This window comes from Oryza glaberrima, chromosome 8, assembly GCF_000147395.1.
Source record: "Oryza glaberrima chromosome 8, OglaRS2, whole genome shotgun sequence".
In the NCBI taxonomy this organism is placed as follows: Eukaryota; Viridiplantae; Streptophyta; class Magnoliopsida; order Poales; family Poaceae; genus Oryza; species Oryza glaberrima.
The window spans coordinates 14,903,425-14,928,277 of record NC_068333.1 but is presented as its reverse complement, the minus strand read 5'-3'; the positions used below and the strand labels follow the sequence as shown (position 1 = coordinate 14,928,277).

The 24,853-nt window shown below is 40.7% G+C and overlaps 2 protein-coding genes and 1 non-coding gene across 3 annotated transcripts; 2 read left to right on the top strand and 1 right to left on the bottom strand.

Annotated features, from left to right (window-relative positions):
- The first annotated feature begins 1,044 nt into the window (after positions 1–1,044).
- LOC127782962 (wall-associated receptor kinase 1-like) lies at positions 1,045–5,634 on the top strand. Its single transcript, XM_052310256.1, has 4 exons — positions 1,045–1,636; positions 3,281–3,558; positions 3,991–4,164; positions 4,268–5,634. The coding sequence occupies exons 1-4, from the start codon at positions 1,056–1,058 to the stop codon at positions 5,356–5,358; spliced, it is 2,124 nt and encodes a 707-aa protein (XP_052166216.1). The 5' UTR covers positions 1,045–1,055; the 3' UTR covers positions 5,359–5,634.
- An 11,504-nt stretch (positions 5,635–17,138) lies between these two features.
- LOC127783068 (uncharacterized) lies at positions 17,139–17,723 on the bottom strand. The gene has a single exon (XM_052310337.1). It carries the CDS (start codon positions 17,721–17,723, stop codon positions 17,139–17,141), a length of 585 nt encoding a protein of 194 aa, XP_052166297.1.
- Positions 17,724–18,800: 1,077 nt separating this feature from the next.
- On the top strand, positions 18,801–18,909 carry LOC127783425 (small nucleolar RNA R71). The gene has a single exon (XR_008019328.1). It is a non-coding gene; the product is annotated as a small nucleolar RNA R71 (small nucleolar RNA).
- The last annotated feature ends 5,944 nt before the right edge of the window (positions 18,910–24,853 follow it).

Here is a 24,853-nt window from a genome sequence, read left to right as displayed (position 1 = left end):
CACTATGTTAGCGACATGACTACGATTTGCCACTGACTTTATCATGTTCTATAATATGCCATCTACCATCGACTTTTTCTTAACTTCTACGATTTACCATTGCCATCCGGTTAGCCACCGTTAGTACTGTATATTTTTGTTAAATCGACCAAAATACTCTTGGGACAAAAACTTCCAAAATTGGGTCAAAGATTCCGAAATATAGGATTTTAAGTTTTTTGGCAAAAAATTGGATGTTTACAATATGATACTCCCTCCATTCCAAAATATAAGGCACAACCACCCTTAACCCAAAGACCAAGAAATAATTATTATCATCTTGTAGTTTGAATCATCTTAATAAATATAATGCATGCATCCAATAGGATTAGATAACATGAGAGTGGAGGATTTAAAAAAGTAATAATTTAATGGAGAAGATGTCATAGTTAATTGTATACTTGCATGCATGCCTTATATTATGAAACATCTAAGAAAAGTGGTTGTGTCTTATATTATGGAATGGAGGGAGTATTTCAGAATTTTGTCCGAATTTTGAAAGTTTTTGTTTCAGGGGTATTTTGGTCATTTGGGTAAAATTATACGGTCCTAGCGGAGGTTAACTGGACGATGATGGTAAATCGTAGAAGTTGAAAAAGAGTTGATGGCATATTGTAAAAAGGTGACAAAGTCAATGGTAAATCGTAGACATGTAACAAACTCAGTGGCATATGATGAGTTTTCTATATGTGTGTGTATGACTGTATGACTGCGTCTCCTTAACGGACGTTAAAAAATGGACTGCAGTTTCGTCATGCAAAAATAAATGGAGGATTGATAGACAAAGACGATAGGAGACCTGTGCTTGCATGCTATTGCCCCGGCCCGCTTATAAATATGCATACCTAGAGATGAGATTGTTGTACACACAGCTTATGCATAGTGATATCGATCACAAATACAAGAAATTAGCGACCATGTCACTGCATGAGCCCATCCGCCGCTGCTGCTGCAGCTGCTTCTTCTTCTTCTTCACCTCCCTTTTCCTGCCGTCAACGTCGTCCATATACGTAGCCATGGCTGCTGCCAGTGACATGCCGAACTGCCAAAACGAGTGCGGTGGCGTGCTCATCCCTTACCCGTTTGGGGTCGGCGAAAACTGTTCGCGGCCAGGCTTCGACGTATTCCCAATCACATGCAACAACAGCTTTGTTCCTCCAAGACCATACTGGAGTAATTTGGAGATCATTGACATAAACATAGCCACTGCCGAGATGCGCGTTTACCTGCCTGTGTCTCACAAATGCTTCAGCTCGACCAACCAATCTGCAGACTCAAACTGGGGATGGTCCTTGAACTCCAGCTCCTCGCAGTTTCTGGTCTCGCCGACCAAGAACATTTTCACTGCCCTAGGCTGCTACACTATTGCTATGCTTTCAGGCCGAGACAACGGGACATACAGCACCGGGTGCATCAGCTACTGTGCCAGCGAGAGCGAGGTCAAGGTTGGCGACGGCAAAGGGTGCACCGGCCTCGGCTGCTGCCAAACGTCTATCGCAGGAGGTCTCAGCTACATTGCTTTCTACTTCAACGTCCCCAACAACCCTTCCTGGAACTACAGCCCTTGCAGCTACGCCATGGTAGCCGATAAAAGCTGGTACATATTTCCTAGTTAACCATGCTAATATACACAAAATACTACTTCTTCTATATGTTCTAATATATAAACACCTTTATTTTCAGAAAAATAGACTTTTAGAAACTTTAGTTAATATTTGTACTAAAAATATATGAATGTGTACTGTTTAGTGCATATATATGCATGTAGTATTATTAGATCCATATTTCAAAAATTCTCGAGTAAATTGCATTTTGGGTCAAATTTTATTACACAAGTTCTCATTTTGGGCCACTCTTAAACCTATTTATTCACTTTGGAGCGGGTGAATGAATTATTGTTGCGGTTTGAATCACCCCCAAATAATTTACTCAACTAGAAAAAATGTCCGTGCATTACAACGGGTGAATGCTATTTTAATATTATTATTTGTTATACGGTTTAGTTAGGGTAAAATTCACTGTATGAATTCTCTTGGATATTTTTTTTAGAAAATGATGAGCTGCAATTAGAAGTCCGACTTTTATCTCAACTTAGCATGCGGAGTTTTTTAAAAGAAATTTCTTATACGACTCCTTTTTGTATTTTCAAAAGCAAACGAGCTTAAAATCCAACTCAAACACGGACCTATATTTCCAAAAGCGAACGAACCGACTCAAAAACAGTTGATGTAACAAAATACAGACAAAAACATCTTCAATTTTTATAATAATAGAGATACATCAATGACATCAAACATACCAGCTCCTGTACACTAATGAACTCACATATATGTGCAGTCCATATATTTGCCAAAAGGGAGATTAGACATACGGTTTAGTTTGAACTACAACAATGATAAATATTAATTTATCCAGTTCAAAGTGAAAATATAGATTTGTGGAAATGAAACTTGGATAATAAAAGGTGACCAAAAGTACAATTTAGTCAAATTTTCGTATGATGTTAATTTCATAATTGTTGGTCATATTATGAAATAAATCAATAGTAAAAATACAATATTAAAAACCATGTAGAAAGTTAATACTGCTTATATTTTACAGCATACGGAATATTTTTCTAACTTAAAATTTAATGATATGATCTATATGAGAAACAAGAATACTTTCTTGCAGGCCATTGAATCGGTCAGAACTTAAAACCAAAATTTAAGTCGGCGGGTATATACCCGAATGAAACAAAGTATAAAAATACATTATAAACTTTTTGGGATTGTTTACTAACTAATTCAAACAAGTCTGAAACTTCATTTGGAACTGTTTATGTCTTCTTTTTTTTTAAAAAAAAAAAAAGAACTTCGGATTCATGCAAGGTCGTATGCGCCAATAATTAGCAAACTATGCGATGTGAGCATACTGAAATTTCTAAATTATAGTTGTTCCTTTGCAAGGTGTGGGTATTATTATTCGAACTATATCACACCTGGGTACGTACGCATATATATATATATATATATATATATATATATATATATATATATATATATATATATATACCCAGAAATTGAAATTTCCAAAAGAACAGTTCTAACTCGAGTTGAATTCACGTATTTCAAATCCTAGAGCCCTTGTGCCCCTGTCAGCGTCCTATGCAAATCAGTGTATAAACATATATATGTGTCTAATGGTATTATTGATTGGAGGTCCTTCCATGCATTGACGATGATATAAACTATATATATAGGGATATCAAGATCAGCAAGGAGGATGTAATCGGCAACATGACGTTTGCCCGAAGGATTGAGAGGGGTGCCCCTTTGGTGCTCGACTGGGCCATAAGAAACAATGGGACGTGCCCTCCAGCTCTGAGCAGCGGTGAAAACGGGAAGCAGCGACAACAAGCTGCTGCCGCATGTGTTAGTCCGCACAGCTATTGTTTGAATGCAACCAACGGACCAGGGTACTTCTGCAACTGCTCAGACGGCTATGCTGGGAATCCCTATGTCTCCAACGGGTGCAAAAGTCTGTCATTTTTCCTTACTTGTTTCGCAAAAAATACTAATAATGTCTGACATCAACAACAGGCAATTTACATGAAAAATTCAAAACAATTTTATAAAGTTTCCATTATTTTATTTTTCCATATCGATCTCCTTAAAACAAACTTGCATGTAACTAAACATATGATGCTTATGCAAACCCCGGCCCCTTAATTAGTAGTAGTAGTTATCCATGACACCATTCGATCAGGCAACACGTAGCTAATAAAAAGACCTGCAAAGTGTTTCTAGACTCATACTATAATTGAATATTTTCTTGTTCCAGGAAGCACCCTTAATTTACCACTACTGTACACAGACAGACACACAAAAGTTTTTTTTTAAAAATTGAAATGAATGCATATATAGTGATTCAGATATCTTGATCACTGAATTTGTTTTCTTTATCATACAGATGTTAACGAGTGTGATCCATCCTTCTATAAAGAAAATTATCCTTGCATTGGTGGGAAATGCCTTGACACAGAAGGTGGTTTCAAGTGCAAATGCAATTTTGGACGAAAGAGGGATAGTAAAAATAGCCACATTTGCCAACCCGTGCTGTCCAAACCTGCTATAGTAGTGACAGGTAATGTTCTTAATTAATACAGTCCTCCTTTCCTACTTATTGATTTATGAAATATAATAACTAACACAAATCAAAGATTAATCCCACGATTTTTTTTTCTCAGCAACAACATGTGCCATCTCAATTTTGTCCATCATATTCCTTTTCTTGCACATGGAGCGTGAAAAGAGGAAGCTTCGAGAGTTTTTCAAGAAAAATGATGGCCAACTACTACAAAGCATGGGCATTAAGATTTTCAAAAAGAAGACGATAGAAAAAATCACAAATAATTACAGTACAATTATTGGAAAGGGTGGATTTGGTTTGGTCTACAAGGGAGCTGTTGACAATGACCAGAAAGTTGCTGTTAAGTGCCCGAACCCCATTTCAGTTGACACGGCACGCCAAAATGATTTTGCAAATGAGGTCAGTATCCAATCTCAGATAAGCCACAAGAATGTGGTGAGGCTCTTGGGGTGTTGTTTGGAGACAAATATACCGATACTGGTATATGAATTCATACCACGAGGAAGCCTCTATGATGTGCTTCATGGTAATGGTGATGACAGTAATATTACGGAGCATAAACTATCACTAGATGTACGCTTAGGAATAGCTATTGAATCCGCAGAAGCTTTGGCTTACATGCATTCATCTGCTAGTCAGAAGATCCTTCACGGAGATGTTAAGTCTAGCAACATTCTCTTAGATGAAAATTTCACTCCAAAGGTCTCAGATTTTGGAATATCCAGACTCCTATCTATTGAGAAAGATCACACTAAATTCGTCATAGGGGATGCAAACTACATGGATCCTGTGTATATGAAGACAGGCCTTCTTACCGAAAAGAGTGACGTATACAGCTTTGGTGTTGTACTACTAGAACTTATCACAGGAAAGAAAGCAAGGTACGAAGGCAATGAGAGCCTCCCATTGAACTTCGTTAAGTCTTATATGACAGAGAGTAGGGCCAGGGAGATGTTTGACAAGGAACTCATGTGTACTGAAGAGGTAAATTGTCTTGAGATGATTGGTGATATTGCTGTTCAATGCCTGGAAGAAGATGTGGATAAGAGGCCAGCTATGAAGGAAGTTTCGGAACATCTTCATTTGGCAAGAAAGGAATTCATGCAAAATCAAGGTAAAATCAGTTGCGAAGAAGCTGACGAGATAGCCATAGAGTTTCCTCTGTCACATCAGTTATCCCCAGCTTGAAAAGTGATAATCAATTGGCAAACTCCGTAAATTTAATTATCTATATATGCAACTGAATGTGCTTGTGATATTATTAATGTAACTAGCTACTAGTTTTGCTAGCTAGTTTATGTACATCAACTTGTAATTAAGGTATTGTATGTTGTTTTAAGCACCTATCAACCTGTAAAAGGTATTGTACGCCATGAATTATTTTTTTATAGTATTCAATCGTAGGATTGGATCATATCAGACTTTATAATAAACTACAGAATAAATATATACTATTTTATATAAGATTTCTAATGTATTTCAAAAAGAGAAAATCTATTGTATGGCACTGACTTTGACCCGATTCTATGATTTGACGCAGACTTTATCAAATTCTACACTATGCCATTGACTTTTGAATTTCTCCGATTAACTGTCGCCGTTAGATTTCGGAATTTGTCTAAACTTTGGACTTTTTTGGGTCATTTGGATAGAGTTATGCAGTACTAACGGAGACTAACTAGACAACAATGTTAAATCGCAGAAGTTGAAAAGTTAATGGCATATTCCAGTAAGTGGAATATCGTATTATAACGTACAGTAGCAATCAAAAAACAGATTAGTAGGAAAACGAAAATGACATTGATTTGGAATCTTACAGTACTTAAATTTGGAAATAATGGGACTTCTCATTATTTCCTTTCTTTCAGTACTTGCAATTTGCAAACGAACGGTCAACGGTACCAAGTCAATATAGTTAACTAATCACTCTGTCCCAAAAAGAGTTGATACAGTTGCAATCAAGAGACAAAATCGTAGGGAAGAAAAATGACTTATATGTCCCTTATTAAATGATGATTTTTTTTAGAGTAGGAAAGAATTCTTGGGTAAAATCGATGGAAGAAATGCGTGTTAACGGTCAGAGGAAAAAGTAGAAGTATAGCATCGTAGTTTGGTGGACAAAATTTAAATTCTTAGCGAAGGCATACGTAACCGTGCCGTAATTAATTAAAGGATATTTTGTGGAAATCCTTCGCCTCGGGGGACCGACCATGGGAGCAAAATTGGGCGCTCCCCCCTGACGCGCACATGTCTCCCAGGCCTCACTATGTGTCCTACCCCCACCTGCCACGTCTCAAAAAAATGTTTCACCAGGTGTACTCACAATATTTTACTATGAATAGATCTAATGTTGCAGTGAATTAAAATATTCTTTTGCAACAAATAACCCACATATTTTGGAAACCCTCTATTAAGGGATTTTGTTTCATTTTTTTGTTCCACCAAAAATGTTTCACCTATTATACTCACAATGTTTCACTATATATGATCTAATGTTGCAGTGAACGAAACATTCTTTTACAACAAATCACCTACATATTTTGGAAACCCTCTATTAAGGAAATTCGTTTCATTTTTTGTTCCAACAAAAATATTTTACCAAGTGTACTTATAATGTTTCACTATGTATGGTTCAAATGTTGTAGTTAACTGAAACATCCTTTCACTATTTGCTGAAACATTGTTTTTATATAAGGTAAAACAACATCTGATTTAAACGATTAAAACATTTTTTATCTACTTAGTGAAACAATTCCGATATACCTATGTCAACGTTTGATGTCACGATTCCGGTATTTTTATAGTATGGGGATCGTTGGTACTAGGATATATGCGAGATTGAGGTAAAAAAGACAGAGACGAGGATTTTTATACAGGTTCGGGCCCCTGAATTGTCAAGTAATAACCCTACTCCTGTTGGCCGAAGCTGGTCGTTGCTCTTATTCACCATAATCACACCAGTACAATATTTAGGGTAGCCTATCTAACTGTTGTCGACTTGGCGGTCTGAAGTGCTGACTCGTAGTCGACAACAGGGTAGCCTTCCTCCTCGAATCCGCATCCGGCAAGATCAAAGACAGCACTATATCTCTCATATCAGTATCCGTAGACACCGTAGGGGACTAGCCATGCTTATCTCTGAAGTCGATATCCGGCGTCTTGTCTTGGCGCATGTTGGCTTGTATGTTGATCTTGTGTCTTGATCTATTGTTCCGTCTCCCCTCTCCTCTTAGGGGGCCTTGTATTTATACCAATAGGTGTCCCCTTGTCTAAATAGAAGTAGGGAAAACCAATATGGATACAATCCAAGTAGTCCTTGTTGTTTCCATGTAGAACTCTATTCATCCTTTCTTATATGGAACTCCTCCTATATCTGAAGGTTGTTTTCGTATAGGACATGGTATGTGGTGGGTCCTGCCGAAATTTAGTCGACTACTATTAGGTATGTGGTATCCATAACCCTGACAACCTGGTGGAACATCGTGCAATATATAAAAATAATTCAATAATAAGCTAAAAAAATTTCGTTGTAATATATCCATGTGTGGTCTTGTTTTAAAAATTTAATTGCAATGAATTTAATGGTGAAATCGGATCATGATTTGGATAAATAATTAAGAGAAAAAAATAATTTAAAGTGTTTTTCACGTATACGTGGCGCTGCAGCGCCCCCGATTTTACCACCTCCCTATCGGCCGCCCGACGGGGAGTCGCCTCCGATATTTTGCCATTATGTTGATTGAGTCTATACTTAATCGATCCTTCTGTTTTGTCCTGTCTTCCTCCGAAGTCATCAACGACTTGCCAATATTGCAGACTAATTTACCATAACGTCTATATTGCTGAACTTCAAAATTTTCCGATCACATAACAACGGTTCGTTGAACAACGCTGAATATATAGACCTTGTTAGCTTCGTAAACATGCTGTTAAGAGAAAAAATAAACTACGATATCCTGTTAAGATGGCAGTTGGGATATCAGCATCCGGCATTATTAATACACGAAAGGGTGGACTATGTCAAGTCAAAATTATATATGCATAATGTGCTTATTTGATCATATATATTTTTCCAAAATATAATCGCATATAGTGAATAAATTTGTCTTGTGACATGAAAGAATGGATTTATACAACCAAACTTCTTGGTTACACACTAATATACACCACGAAAAGTGTACGAGTTATTACTATTCGTTCCAACAGAAGATGTTTTGCCTTTTTCTATATTCATTGATGAAACATTGTATATATGTTATATATATATACTAAAACAAATATTCGTGTATTCATAACTAGAAGAATCATTTTTGCAGATGTATGCTTATTTTTTCCCAAGCGGATATGTCCCTCGAAGCCAAATGGCCGCCTACGAAAATGGCAACCGGGGGTAAGACCGTCGTCCGCCTGCAAAAATCAATTTTTCTGGACGGATCACTTAAGAGAACCGCCCGTAAAAATACTTTTATTTTCGCTAGCAGACCTCTTAAGTGGTTCGCCAGCAAAAATTACTTTTCACGTGCAGACTACTTATCCTTATTCACTCGTCCAACCGGCCTGTCCCTCTCCATCTCCTCAAAGCACGTATGCGCAAGGAGGAGCTGGCGGCTCAGCACGCGCAAGGAGGCGGCAGCGGCGGAGGAGATGGAGGAGCTGACGGCCGTCCGTGTGCACAAGGACGAGGAGGAACCAGCTGCCGTCGGCGGCTCGGCGCGTAAGGAGGCCGCGGCGGCGTCAAAGTAGGTGGAGCCGATGACCGTCGGTGCATGCAAGAAGGAGGAGCCGGTGGCCGTCAGCGGCTCGGCTCGTGCAAGGAGGCAGCGGTGGCGACATCCAAGGAGGGGAGCTGACAGCCGTCCGCGCTGCCCTCCCCCCTTCATCTCAAATATGGCGCTGGCCCCTCCCCACCCTCCCAGATCTAGACGGAAGAGGAGACAATGGCGGTGACGCTCCAATCCTCTCCTTCCCTTCCTCCCAGATCCGTCCGCCGCCGCGGCGCAGACAGCACCGGCCCCTCCCTTCCCAGATCTAGACAGAAGAGGGGAGCCAGCCGGCGGCGGCGGAGGCAGAGGCGGAGGCGGACAGAGGTAGAGAGCCGTCGGCTGGAGGGAGAGGCCAGCTGACAACAGATTTTCTTTTCGTGCACTGAAAATATTTTCGTAGGCGGGTGGATCTAATGCCTACGAAGATGGAGATGCCGAGATGCCGGCTGTGAACATTATTTTCGAATCATCTATTTTTTAGGTCTTTGGTTACGAGAGGTTCTTTTCTCCACCAGGGAAATATATTTTTCGCCGCCTGTAAAAACAATTCTTCTAGTAGTGATTGCAACAGGTTAAAGGAATTTAATTTTACATATTAAGTCCACACTCCGCAGGATATCCTAATCTCGAAAGGAAGCTCAAGGTTGATCGAAAGGAGCAGGCCATCATTTGCTCGATGAAAATAAGAGCCCTGCTATCATTTTTGCATCCATGCACAAGCTATACGCATGTTGTATATAGTGACAGAGTTATTTGGAGATTGAAGGATATCCAGACAATGTTTTTATGGACGTATAGCATAAAAACCTTCCAAATTTCACATCATGGTGTATATAGTGACATCATACGTCCTGACATCATGAGGTATATAATGATATATAATTCGGTATAGTGACATCATGAGCTATAATTCAGTATAGATGGACATCATGATGTATAGATTTTGCATGGATGCAAAAATGATAGCAGGGCTCCTATTTTCATCCAGCAAATAATGGCCAGCTCTTTAGATCAACCTTGAGCTTCCTTTCTAGAGTAGGATATCCTGAGTGTGTAGGGATGGCAATTTTGCTCACAGAGTGTAATATTTTACTCCGAGTGTGGACTTAAGTAATATGTAAAATTAAAATTCCTTTAACCTGTTGCAATACATGAATATTTTTTTAAGTATGTTATAAATATACAATGTTTTATCAATAAATATATAGAAAAAGGCAAAACATCTTCTGTTAGAACGAATAGTAATAACTCGTACACTTTTCGTGGTGTATATTAGTGTGTAACCAAGAAGTTTGGTTCTGTAAATCCAATCTTTCCATGTCACAAGACAAATTTATTCTCTATGCGATTATCTTTTGGAAAAATATATATGATCAAATAAGCACATTATGCATATATGATTTTGACTTGACATAGTCCACACTTTTTCGAGCACATAATCATGCCGGATGCTGATATCCCAACTGCCATCTTACCAGGATATCGTAGTTTTTTTTCTCTTAAAAGGATGTTTACGAAGCTAACGTGGTCTATACATATTCAGCGTTTCAACGAACCGTTGTTATGTGATTGGAAAATTTTGAAGTTCAGCAATAGAGACGTTATGGTAAATTAGTCTGCAATATTGATAAGTTGTTGATGACTTCGGAGGAAGACAAGACAAAACAGAAGGATCGATTAAGTATAGACTCAATCAACATAATGGCAAAATATCCTTTAATTAATTACGGCACGGTTACGTATGCCTTCGCTAAGAATTTAAATTTTTGTCCTCCAAAAGACGATGCTATATATACTGTCACACCCGGAGTTTTCCTTTTTCGGTAGTTTCTAATTCACCAATAAATTGTCTATAGAAATTACTTTAGTTAAACAGGATAAAACCCAAATTAACAAGGTATTTAATAATCGAAAATGTCAGGGAGAATTTTTTTTTTCCGAATTCTCTTTGCTCAAAAACCATCGGAATAAATGTTGTTAATTTAAATTGTCAGGATTTAAATTAATAATATTTTTTCTCTCCCGCCTTTGGTCGTGAATCGTGCTCAATTCATTCCTCTCTTCGTCCACGGTTTCGTTTTGCATGACGAGACGAGTCCGAGTCAGTTTCTTGTTCCGTTTCCATTCTTTTCCTAAAATGTGCTCGATTCACTCCTCTCTTCGTCCACGGTTTCGTTTTGCATGACGAGACGAGTCCGAGTCAGTTTCCTGTTCTGTTTCCGTTCTTTTCCAAAAATAACAGCGCATTTCTTTTCCGGTTTGGGAAAGTCCTAGTCCTAATCCTAATCCCTCTCCCTCTCCCTCTCCCTCCCCCTAGCCGGCCGTGCGCCCTCTCTCTCCCCCTAGCCGCGTGCGCCCTCCCCCTCTCCCCATCCGAGTCGGCCTCCTTTCCCCTCCTAATCCGACTCCCCACCGGTCCCACCTCCACTCCTATTTTCCTCTCCTATATAAGTCCTAGTCCCCCACCTTTTTCTAATCTATTTTTGCCTAGTCCTAGACGCAAGCCGCTGCTGCCCTACGCCCTAGCGCCGCCGCTGCCACCGGCCACTGCCGTCGCCTCCCGCCATCGCCGTTGCGTCGTCGATACTCCGTTCTCCCTCTCTATTGGTGTGTTTGCCACTGCAACCATCAATTTATTTATTCTATTCCGTTTGTTTCTCATCTAGCGTCGCCGTTGTTCCCATGTGTTGCCGCCGGATCATCATCGTCGAATCCTCCTCGCCGATCGTCTCAGTTTGGTGAGGAACTTTCCCGTGGTCCCCTAGTTTAGGTATTATTTTTCCTAGCGTTATTGCCGTAACCCTAATTGTTTAGTCCCGCTAAACCATAGTGCCGCCGCGCCACCGCTCTAGCGCCGCCGCCACGCTGCGGCCCTAGCTGCCGCTGCCGTGCGCCTAGCCGTCGCCTAGCCAAGCCGCAGCCTTAGCCGTCGCCGCCACCGCTCTCCCGCAACGTCTTCATGGTTGGTTCACTGCCCGTAGCTCGGTAGCTGAGTCGCAAAGCCGTAGGTGCATCCCTAAATTCCTATCGGCCTATCGTTTGCCGTACCAAATCTCTACTCCGTGTCTAGTTTACCGATTTAGCCGTAGTCGTTCTAAGCCGCCGGTTCCATTCGCTGGTTCAGTTGACTGTTTGGATGGTCCCGTGTCACGAAGTATTGACTCATTGAGTCATTAACTCGTGAGACTTGCTTACCGGAGATATATTTCTATTGATCTATTTATCTTTGGGCAATAATATGTAATAAATGATTAAGGTATTCCGATTATTAGTAATCATGCAGCTCATATTGTAAAATTCATAACTAAATAATTTGAGCTCCATTTTAACCAATTCAAGTTGCAGTGAGTCCGTTAAAATATATAACATCCATTAAAATTGGTTTCTTTTGTTGTTTCAGTAGCCTTATTGCTTGTATTTCTTGTGTACTTTGTTTGTCGTCTAGATTCCGCCAGTTCCAGTGATCCAGTTTATTTCGAAGTGGTACCGAGGTTTCGTCAGCTCAAGAGCAAGGCAAGTCATACATACAACATTGATCACACTGAACCTATTTTTACAAAATCCACCGCTTTCTATTAAATTTATTGTTTTAGAATGTCATGTGGGATGGATGCCTATCGTACTTAGCCTGTTGAATATCTTATGCCATTGATAACTTGGGTTATAATTGACTAGATTATTGGTTTAGCAATACTTAGCCATGCTTAGATCAATTAGCTCACAATGGGAATCATTATAATTATGTCCTTAATTATATTATGATGTGCCACCATAATTAAACTAAAATATGCTTTAATGGTGGGTGTTGGTACTTGTTAACGACACTACTAGGAATAGTCATTCCCAGCAATGGTGCCAGAAATAGTCCTGGCATATTTATGGTTACTGTTGGTATTTCTTACGACCATAGATAAATCCGCAAGCGCACGGAATACCGATGTAGCACTTCCTATCTGTAGCTTCGGGCACCAACCCCTGCTTTTCTACCAGCGTGATTCCGGCTATAGCTCTATGATGTACCTGAATGTGGAGGATTACTGGGACGGGATTCAGGGCTATCACCACCTGCCGCCTACCTCTGACAAATCCATGGGATACACAACAAACAAAGGTAATCTCTAACCTAGACACCACGTCTAAGTTATTAATTACTACTCTAATATTTGCGCAGGAACTTCCTTCAATATCCGTAGTCCTAGTACTAGAGCACTTAGTACGAATACTAAACAATGAACCCACAAAGATGGAAATATATCTTACTTAGACTAAGTAATTAAATAACATAAGAAAGAAACACGAATGCTTACTTTATAGAAGAAGTTCTCCAAACCCGGAGCAGAGTGTACCGCCAGCTCCGATACTCCTCCAGAATTCCTCCTAGGAAACTGCAGTCGTCGAGAAAGAAGTCGGATGAGCGCCAAACTTTCGGGCACCACTCCAGAGCTTCCCCTCACTCTCTACCTTATTCTAATGTACAAAAGATACAATAGAACCTCTTGTAATTCAGCTCAAAGTTGTGTGTTGGAAATGAGAGTGAGCTACTCCATTTATAGGCAGGTATGACGGTTACAGCTTATGTGAAATGTCCAAAATGCCCCTAAACCGCCATCAGGAAGTAATCAGGGCCGTCCACATGGAAAATGGCGATCAACGGCCTTAGGAACGGTTTGACCGAACTCAGGACGGCTCTGATCGGCCCGTTTTTCCTCGTGGACACTAATTTTGAGGCCCTCAGCCCATTGGCCCGATGGATTGGGCCATTTGGAGGTGTTTAACTGACTTATGGGGCCTCCAATCTGTGTAAATGTGTCCTGAATGCGCAGAGGTGCAGTTTGTCGCTTGACAGATGTGTTTTCTTCTCAAAATACCCGCATACACATATTTCACCAACACTAGTGGAAATGATTAGTAATAAACCCTACCACTAAGTTGGATACTATATTTTATTTCATTATATGCAAGTATTGATGGTAAAATATTATGATTTAAGGACCGTCAACAGTTACTATAATCAGCAAGCGCACGGATATACCATTGTAGCATTTCACCTAGAAGTATTCCAAGGTATCATATTTTTAATCTCAAGGGAACATAATAAGAGTGAGCTTTGCTAATGCACTTTATACATATACTGCTTATAATTGTCAAAGCCTAAATAGCGGTTAAGTGTAATAGAGGGATAGAGTGACACGAAGCAAAGCTGATTAAATCCTCATCATGAAATAATTCTAACTAAGTGGGAAAAGAAATAGAAAACATTCAATTCCTATACTTCTAGTATACACTTAAATCCTAGTTTACATCTGCTAATGTACAATCATTTGGCCAATACCCCTAAAAGTGTCCTCCTGGTACTTCAAGAGACCACCCCGGTTGCTAAGTTTCTTACGACAACCTGTCATGGCTATCCAGCCAGGGCTAAATATGGAGGAGTACCCTCCCCATGAATTTGTCTTAGGAATATATACTAATGTGGAGGAATACCTGTACTGAGCTGTCATCATCAGCGGCCCACCTCTACTGTCCCACAACATATATGCCCAATTAATGATATTTAATAATCTAAGCACCATGCTCACATTACTAAATACTACTCTATACACGTGCACTCAACATAGAGCAACTGATAAATCAGACATTAAACCCACACCATTACACCTCTCTGGTAGGCTACCCACACAATTAACATAATGCAGATATAAAGCAAGACCAATACTTAGACTAAGCAAAGTACCGAAGATGTATAAAGAAGAGTATTGCATTAATTCGGAATGTATTATAGACGAGATTACAAGAGCTGCTAGAGCTATACCGATAACTCTTCCGAAGACTCCGGGGACTTCCGAACACTATTCTATACTACTCCTGATGTGCACTAGGGTTCCCGATCTTCAGAAAGGTTCAAATAAACAACGTTTTGGAACTTGCCCCTGGTTCGGCCGAACCAGGGTCGGCTCCAACCGACCTCCCCTTCGGTACAGTGGCTGACAAGTGGGTCCTTTAGGCGGTTGTGGAAGTTAAGGTCAGTTTCCGACTGTTACACCTAACTTGTGGGCCCATTTTATCCATTTGCTTGCTTAGGAGTGAGGTTTCTTCACTTTCTCTTTATTTTATTTGATAAATTCCTGCAACATGTTATTCTCCAAGTACAAGTGGAACTATATTATTTGAAAACAAATATGCATTGTAAGCATAGCTAATTCTCCATTATTTTAGTTATATTGACGGTCAAAATTTGTCTGTAACAACCGTCAACAAACCACCCAAGCTTGAACCTTTGCTCGTTCCGAGTAAAGGACAAAAGGGAAACAAAACTTTTCGATCCCTATACTAAGGTTGAATATGTGGAGCTTGGTAAAGATCAAATGAGGAATACTTGCATTCACATATATTACTATGTCAAAAATTTAGACTAGAGCAGATAGTAAGTCATACTTAGATCAAGATCGTGCAAAGTGTGTGGAATGTATGGCGGAAAATATGATGGAAAATAAAATGTAGATAAAGAAAATGCTTCTCCTTTGTGCTTACGCTTTTCCTCCAAAATATCCTTTAACTTTTCATAGAGAGGGTATGGCTACTTTTTCCTTTTTTTTTCATCATGCTCTAATTTTGGGAGAGCAAGAATTTATTATTTTCTCATAGCCATACCATTCCCTCTTTTTTTTATTTTTGCAAAGGATTTTTCTTTGGAAAGGAAGCATGGATGGAGAGCTTATTTGTGGATAATGATGACATGGATGCTATCTTCCAGTGTAGAAGCTTAGCATATGTGTGCATATATGTGTTTATGATTTTGATCATAAAGTATGAAAAGCATCTACACAAGTCACAAGATTTGACAAAGTTCAATGGATATACAAGCAACCAAATATTATATAAAGTTTGTAAGTGCAAACTATATTTGGCTGTGGTAGGAATTTATATCAAATGAGGAACATGCAAATTTATCATTTTGAAAAACAAATCATCCAGAATTTAAATCAAGCTTGGATCTAGATTATAGCAACTCTATATCACTATATCATATCTCACAATAACTTAGGGTTAGATCACTGTTGGTATTTCTTAACGACATTATTAGAAATATAATTCCCAGCAATGGCGCATAAATACTTCTGGTATATTATGGTTATAGAGTTCATCCGCAAGCACACGGATATACCATTGTAGCATTTCACCCGAGAGTATTCCAAGGGTATCGTATTTATTTTATCCCGTGGGAAGATCATGTAGAGAGAACTTGACTAATAATTTATACATTATTTGTGATAATCATATCCTAAGCAGGGGTTAAGATAATCCAAGGGTAGAGTGACACACAAACAGTAAGCTACTCATTCTCATAATAAAATATCTAAGCTAAGTGGAAAGAAAAGAGAAAGAGAATCTATTCCTATACTTCTAGTATACATAGTATACATATATTCTAGTTATCTGATATACTAGCTAATACCCTCTATGCGATGCCCTCCTGGTACTTCGAGAAGCCACCCCTGACTGCTGAGTTCCTCACGACAGCCCGTCATGACCATACAACCGGGGCAAAATACGGAGGAGTACCCTCCCCAGGAAATTAACTTAGAACTATATATACGCGCGGAGGAATACCCGTACTGAGCTGTCACCATCAGCAGCCCACCTCTCATCCGCAGCATATAACCCTAAATAATGATATCTCGTAATCTAGACACGACGTCTAAACTACCAGATACTACTCTAATATCATCGTCATGACATAGAGTAATTGCATATGCAAACATTATACCTGCACCAAATCATCTCCCAGATAAGCTAGCAGTATATTCAATATAACATGAACATAATGTAAAGTAGGCATTCATATACTCAAAAAGTATTTCAATACCATAAATGTTGATGCGAAAACACGAGACCTGGAAGATCTGCTTAACTTCAGTGCAGGTCCAAAAATCTTGCCTTTAGGTTCGTGAGCGTGCCAGTTGATTTGATCCTGCAATTAACAAGAAATAAAGACAAAGAAATCGCAGTTAAATCCATAAACGATAGCCGATCGGCCAGCCACCGATGACGTATCATTTATCTTTGAGCCGATGTCATATTTGAATCGATCGGCAGTCATGAACAAGTAAGAAAGAACTAAATCTATTCGATCGGCTGTAGATATCAATGGCACATAATATTTTCGTCGATATATACATAAATCAAGTGGTTGGGATAGATCGGTCACCATGAAGGGTATTTCTTCATGAAGGTTACGAGGCTGTCCATTTTTGGCGGCTGCACTTCAACATCCTTCATGTTCCATGCATTCAGGTCGTATTTGATCTTGACCATAGAGCATTGCTCTGCTCTTGGTCTAAAGTTGAATTTCTGCTCCTTTCCATTGATGTGGAACCGGATGTTCCCAGCCCCCACATCAATGCTGGCTTCCGCGGTACTCAAAAATGGACGCCCCAGAATCAAAGGCGTCTCCTTATCTAACTCCATCTCAAGTTCGACGAAATCCACTGGGATGAAGAAATCCCGGACTTTTATTGGCACATCCTCGGCGATGCCCACTGGATAGCGGACAGAGGAGTCAGCCAGTTGGAGCCTCATCGGTGTTGGAATCAACCCCGTATAGTTCAGCTTGTCGAAGGCGTCCTTCGGCATCACGCTGACACTGGCCTCAAGATCACATAGGGCCTGATCGAAGTGTTGTGTCCCAATTGAGCATGAAATTGTGGGACACCCCGGATCTTTCTTCTTTTCCGGCAGCCGGTGGAGTATAGCGTTGCTACACTCCTCCATGAGCTTGGCCATCTCCATGGTAGGCAACGGCTTTTTGTTGTTCGGGATGTCCTTTAGGTAGCGGGCTTATGTTGGTACCCGCAATGCGTCCACCAACGGGATGTTGATGTGGATCTTTTGGATGACATCCATGAACCGAGAAAATTGCTCGTCCATGGAGGGCTTCTTCCAACATTGAGGAAACGGCAGCCGCGTTGTGTCGCAGTATTCTTGCGGCACGATCTTGTTGGGCTGCATCTCCTCATCTTCCTCGGGTTCATTTATGCTAGCGGGCTGTGCCTCCTTTCCAGCTTGCTTGGTCCCTATAGTGTTAGGATATGGCGGATCCTGAGTGGATTTTCCTCCCCTCGTGGTGATCGCCTTAACATTTTTTTAGGGAAGGTTCGGGCTGCCCTGGAATCCTTCCTGTCTCCTTAATAGGTACTAAAGAGTCTAGTTGCACCAGCAGAGTCTATCATTTTGTTGAAGCTCAGCTAGTTTTGGAAAGCGGAAGCAAAGCCTTCTAGCTTGACATTTATATTCTCAAGAACTTTAACATTCAAGGCAAGCTTTTTGTTTATAGCATCATTTGTTTTAGCCTGTGCAAAAACTAAGTCCTTCACGGAGGGCTGATTGAAGTTACCGTTATTGTTATTGTTGCCGTTGTTGCCTCCTTGATAGTATGGTCGGGGCTGGTTCCACCCCTGGCTTCCTTGAGGCCGGTAGCCATTATTCCCCATGAACATGGCTTCCTCACGGGTCTCCGGGCAATGATTCCCCGAGTGACCAGTGTTCTCGCAGACCTTGCATGTGATGTGCGAGTCTAATGCCTTGACAGTGGCTTGCGGTTTGGCCTTCTCCTGGTCGTCCAGTCTCTTCATCAGGAGATGCAGTTTAGCAGCAAACATCTCCGTCTCCTTGACGGAGTGCATGCCGCATTGTCTGGTCTAGAGTCGTTCTTCGCTCCATCCCATGTTGGATACCATCTTCTCAATAAGATCAATGGCCGCACGGACCGTCTTTGAGAAGAAGGCACCCCCAGCAACAGCATCTAGATGATTTCCAGATGAGGGAGTGAGTCCATTGTAGAATCTTTGCAGAATGAGTCAGTCGTCCATTCCATGATGAGGACAGGTGGCCACATACTCCTGCAGACGTTCCCATGCTTCGAGAATATCGTCTCATCCCTAGTCTGCTGGAAGCTTGATGTTCTCCTGCGAAGGGCATTGGTCTTGCCCATTGGGAAGAATTTTGAGAGGAACGCGGTGGAGCATCTATCCCAAGTGTTGACTGTCATCCGATTCGCATAGAACCATTGCTTCGCCTTCCCCAGGAGTGAGAATGAAAACAGACGAAGCCTGACAGCGTCCGGACTGACACCCTTTACAGTGTAGGTGCTGCAGATCTCTAGAAATTGTTGCAGATGAGCGCTTGCGTCCTCGTTCAGCTTGCCACAGAACGGGCTTGCCTGCGCCATAGTTATCAGGCTGCTCTTAAGATCGAAGTCGATGTGTCCCATGTTGACAGCCGGGCCAACAAGCACATTGTCAGCAGACGGGGCAGCGAATTCGCGAAGGGTCTTCTCGGCCCTGTTCATGAAACTTGGTGACGTTGGGATGGCTAATTTCTTTTCAGAGAGCCTCTTCCTGGAGGGATGACACGAGGCTTGACTCTCCGGAAGAAGGACTCTGGATTCTCGTTAAAGTTTTCCGTAAGTTGAAACCAGTCATACAATATCCTCTTTTCACGACACAAGTAAAAGCAATCAAGGTTAGCCTGCAAAGGATAGTGACTCATACAGAGGTATTATATATATAAAGTTATTAGCTTAGTCAACTCATTATTAATCTTCCCTGGCAACGACGCCAGAAATGCTTGTTGGTACTTCTTAACGACATTGCTGGGAACATTCCCAGCAATGGTGCTAGAAATAGTCCTAGGATATTTATGGTTACAGATATAATCCGCAAGCGCACGGATATACAATTGTAGCATTTTACCCAGAAGAGACCACCCCGAGTTGCCGAGTTTCTTACGACAGCCTGTCATGGCCGTCCAACCGGGGCTAAAACGAAGGAGTACCCTCCCCAGGAATTTGTCTTAGGAATATATACTAACGTGGAGGAATAATACCCGTACTGAGCTGTCACCATCAACAGCCCACCTCTACTGTCCCGCAACATATATGCCCAATTAATGATATTTAATAATCTAAGCACGATGCTCACATTACTAAATACTACTCTATACCCGTGCACTCGACATAGAGCAACTGATAAATCAGACATTAAACCAACACCATTACACCTCTCTGGTAGGCTACCTACACAATTAACATAATGCAGATATAAAGTAAGACCAGTACTTAGACTAAGCAAAGTTCCGAAGATGTATAAAGAAGAGTATTGCATTAATTTGGAGAGTATTACAGAATATTACAAGAGCTGCTAGAGCCATACCGAAAACTCTTCTGAAGACTCCGAGGACTTCCGAACACTATTCTATACTACTCCACTTAGCACTATACTACTAATAGTAATGTATGAAGAGCAATTGAGCTTGCTTGAGTGGGTTGAGAAGTGAAGTGAGCTCCTCCATTTATATGGTCGATACTTTGCTTAGTCTAAGATGGAAAAAAACTAATTTCATAACTTGCCTGGAAACCGCGAGACGAATTTATTAAGCCTAATTAATCCGTCATTAGCACATATGGGTTACTGTAACACTTATGGCTAATAATGGACTAATTAGGCTCAAAATATTCGTCTCGTGATTTCCGTGCAAACTGTGCAATTAGTTTTTCTTAATCTATATTTAATGCTCCATGCATATATCCAAAGGTTCGATGTGACGTTTTTGGGAAAAAAATTGGGAGCTAAACAAGGCCTAATGTGCAAAGCTACAGATGGATCATGGTCATATTCAGCTAGCTTTATGTCAGGTGGTCAGATGCAGAGGTAAGAACTTACAGCTCATTAACTTTTTATCAAAACAATTATTACAAACATTTTGCAATGCCATCTACCTTAAAACCTTGGTTCAGCAAACATTTAAAGACTATCAATTAGTTGAAATTTGATTTCAATTTTAATTCAGTTGTACACATCAAAGACAAATTAGGAGATAGATATTAGATATAGGGATAATACCTCCTAAAACTATCTCAACTCTTATTGAAGCTATGGAGATATTTTCACCCTGCGGCTATCAATATGAAATATCTACGGTCCAGCAAGCAATGCAAACTTGTATTTACATGCAGTTGGTCCATTTAAAACCTGCCAACATCGAATTGTTGCCCTCAGAAATGCTATTGAAGCAGAACATGGAAGCAACTCATTTACCTAGCGACCCTACAAATAAGGGGATCCGGTGACCTGGTTGGAGAGCTTGCAGCCGTGGACGGAGAGGAAGAACATGGCGACAAATCCTGCATGGTGCCCTATCATCAGTCATTTAGAATAAAAAGATTGTACAAGGCCTGTTGCTTTTGATAGATTGTTTTCCAGATGTGCTCATAGAGGTAGGGTGTACGTGTGTGCGTTCATAGGGGTGAGTGTGCGCACGTTGTGAGTGCCTGCGTTTGTACTGTGTTTCTAAAAAAAAATCAGTACACTGATAAAAAATTGGAGGCATAAAAGCAGAACAAATTGAAGCCCAAATTTAGTGTACGATAGCATCTTGCATCTGGAAAAAGGAGTAGGCTAACATTATAGGGTATATTACAATCTTGTTGGTTCCAGCTGTTAATCATCTGGCCTATTTTATACAACAAACCCTTCAATCCTTACCAATCTAGTTTGCTGAGATGCAGTAGTACTTGTGGCACCGCAATAAAGATACCTATATGAATCAAGGTTGTTCACCTGAACAGGGCAAAAATATATTAACAATCTCATTTGTAAAAGGGAGTAATCTAGATTGCTTGCAGCTAATCCAATTTTCGTTGATATGAAACTAAAAAATTGAGTAAATACCCCAGATGCATTAGACCAGATTTCATAATACAGTGAGTACTGAAAAATCACTATGTCCATCTAAAAAATATTGATTATATAATAAGTGTATCACTTCATCACCAGTTATAATTCAATGAGAAATACTTGACATGTGTTAATATCAGACATCTAATGTAAAATCAAAGGTGTTTTTATTATTATTTTGTGATGAACAATTCGCATCGGAGATTATTGGTTTTATTATTTAGAATTAATTTGCGAAGTGGTTTTGGAGATGATTGGATTTCACAGGTGAATTTACAGGATGCTGTCATTTTATGTGACCGGTCAGACCGGGCTCTGGTAGCCGGTCAGACCGGCGGTATGCGTGCGGTCAGACCGGCCAGCCCGCGGTCTGACCGGCCGACTCTGTGTCGGTTTCGGTTTTGGGTTGTTTGTTTGGATATCCGTGATTGTTTCATGATTATGGCTCCTAGATGGATACTATACGTATGTAATGCTGTTGTTTGCTACTAATGAGTCAAGTTGGGATAGCTTGGTCTTGGAATATGGTTTCTTTGTTTATTTCATGTGTAGGTGACTCGATGTCTCGGGATAGTATTTGCGGTGATGGACTGGGAGTCAGCTTGGGGATAAGACGACGTCCGTGGTGGTCAGAGATCATGCGGGATACTTAGACTAGAGTTGATGCACGTGGTTGATGGAGATTCTATATGGCATACGATGGAGGTATTGTGTGCGTATGGGATGCGGGGTCGAATTTGGAAGGAGTCCAAATTTGGTACGATTGGTTATGTAAAGTTTGTTTCTTGTACTAGAGGGTTTCCTAAGGTGTTTAGGACTCCTAGTTGGCTTTAAGCTGCCTACCTCGGGTATAAATAGAGGGGGAGCGTGAGGCTTCCCGGTATCGCTTTTGAGAGCAATTGAGTTGAGTTTTGAGTTAGGGTTTCGAGTTTAGTCGAAATTTTTGTAAGGAGTGCTGTTGGTGCACTTTGTAAACACAGAGAGAATCAATAAAGTCGTCATCCACTTTAAGAGTTCTTCGATTTGTGTTTACCGGATCTCGGCGGTCTTACCGGCGATATACCGGCGGTCAGACCGGCGGCAAGCGGCGGTCAGACCGGCGGCATAAGGGCGGTTAGACCGGCGGCGGCGACAACTAGCGGCAGCTGATCTCGGCGGTTCAACCGATCGATCTACATCGGTCAAACCGACGTTCATCTTCGGTCAGACTGCGATCCGTTGATTCCAAGGGTAACTTTTATTTCCGCTAAAAGTTTTCGTTTTTGGGTATACCAACTATTCACCCCCGTTCTGGTTGGCTTAGTTATTGTGATTCGATCCTACATCTAACACTGATACAGTGAGTGTCGTGTCAGCCACATGATTTGCAAGGCATTCAAAACACAACACTTACGTCACGAAAGTGTCAACCATTTGTGAACAAGGCCACGTCGTCCTATCTGGTAATACAAAAAGATCATGGAGCTGTTTGTAGCCAAAAATGAACAGACATACACATGAATTCACATGGAGCTGCTTGTATCCAAAAATAATAATTAGGCCTCACTCGTCAAATAAGTACATGGCCTTCCCTATTTAAATGGTTTAAAAATCCTAATAAATACCAATAATCATATATAATTAACATATGGCCTATTTAAATTGTTTAAAAATCCTAATAAATACAAATAATCATATATAATTAACATATGGCCTATTTAAATGGTTTAAAAATCCTAATAAATACCAATAATAACATATAATTAACATATTGCCTATTTAAATGGTTTAAAAATCGTAATAAATACAAATAATCACATATAATTAACATATGGCATATTTAAATGGTTTAAAAATCCTAATAAATATCTATAGTCACATATAATTAGTATATGGCATATTTAAATGGATTATGATTCGTAATAAATAAAATCATGAAGTTAAGGAGAATATATTAAAAATTAATCCAAACTGTTTGACCTTCAGTACATTACAAATTATTTACATCGTCCATACAACTACCTATGTCACTGTCTTCCTCACGTACTTTCTCCTCACTATTGTTCCTTCGCTATGATCCTTACGTGAGTAAGGGGTCTCCTCCTTTGATAGGAGGATGTTCGGGTCAACCATCACTGCGAACGGAGGTTGTCCCTCAAATAGATTGTAATTTTCGTCAGTCTTATCCTTGACTCCGACGATTTTCCTCTTGCCTAGGAGAACCACGTGGCATCTTGGCTCATTGGGCCCTTTCCCCTTCTTTGGTTTGCTAGCCATGTCCTTCACGTAGAAAACTTCCTTTAACTCGCTTGCGCTTCTTAGATGGTATGGCATCATCTTCGTCAATGATGACGACCTTGATAGGGTTTGCCCAGGCCGGCAGCTCGCCGGAGAAAACACGGTTCGCCCAGCTGCTCATCTGATGAGTAAGCAGCTGGCTATTCTCGTTTATGGTAAGCTCCCCGGTCATTCTTCAGGCCTCACTTTCGGCCTTAGGCAGCATAAGTACTATCGAAATAAAGGCAAAGGAATGAGCACAATAAGAAGGGGAAGCATAACAAAAACAATAACACCAAAAAAAAATTGAATTGAATAGCAAACTCACAATTCGCCCCTCCGGGGAGCACAAGTTTCGGTAGGCCATCCGCCTCCTCCTCCTTGTTTACTTCGACTTGCCATGTCTGCTAAAGGGGAAGAATCTGAAGCATACAGAACTCTTCCACCAAATCATGACAGCTAAGCCGAAGAGTGATCTTCCGAAGTAGGGTGAAGCAAGCTTCCATCGCGCCGTCGATCACCACTTTGGGTTTTCGGACGGGCGCGATGGCCCTACACCACCACTTCATGGTCTTGGCTGCGTCCGATGCGGCCTCAAAGGGGATGGTGTGGTAAAACCACATCGACATCCAATGACGGTCCCATTTAGGCATGGACGTGTTCACATACCATAAATCGGAGCGCTCGGGGTGGAAGTTAAAATTCGTGCTCCCGAAAACCGTCCTCCAGGTACCGGCTGGGGTGACCACCGTCTTCGAATTTACGATGGCGTAGAAGATCGCTCCAAACAGCTCGGCAGTCGGCTCAAAACCCGCGGTTCGGCACATCCAGTCGAAGATGGCGACCCGAACCAAAGCGGAAGGGCTGAGCTGGGGCAATACAATCTCAAAAGGCCGAAGTATCTCTGGTAGCAAGACATTGCAAGGAAAC

Bases quoted from the DNA above. Each gene is read 5' to 3' on its own strand.
- LOC127782962 (XM_052310256.1), top strand. From the start codon at position 1,056: ATGGCTGCTGCCAGTGACATGCCGAACTGCCAAAACGAGTGCGGTGGC. The intron at 3,559-3,990 runs GTCTGTCATTTT...TTTATCATACAG, and splicing joins TGTCTCCAACGGGTGCAAAA to ATGTTAACGAGTGTGATCCA. The intron at 4,165-4,267 runs GTAATGTTCTTA...TTTTTTTCTCAG, and splicing joins ACCTGCTATAGTAGTGACAG to CAACAACATGTGCCATCTCA.
- LOC127783068 (XM_052310337.1), bottom strand. From the start codon at position 17,723: ATGGAGATGGCCAAGCTCATGGAGGAGTGTAGCAACGCTATACTCCAC.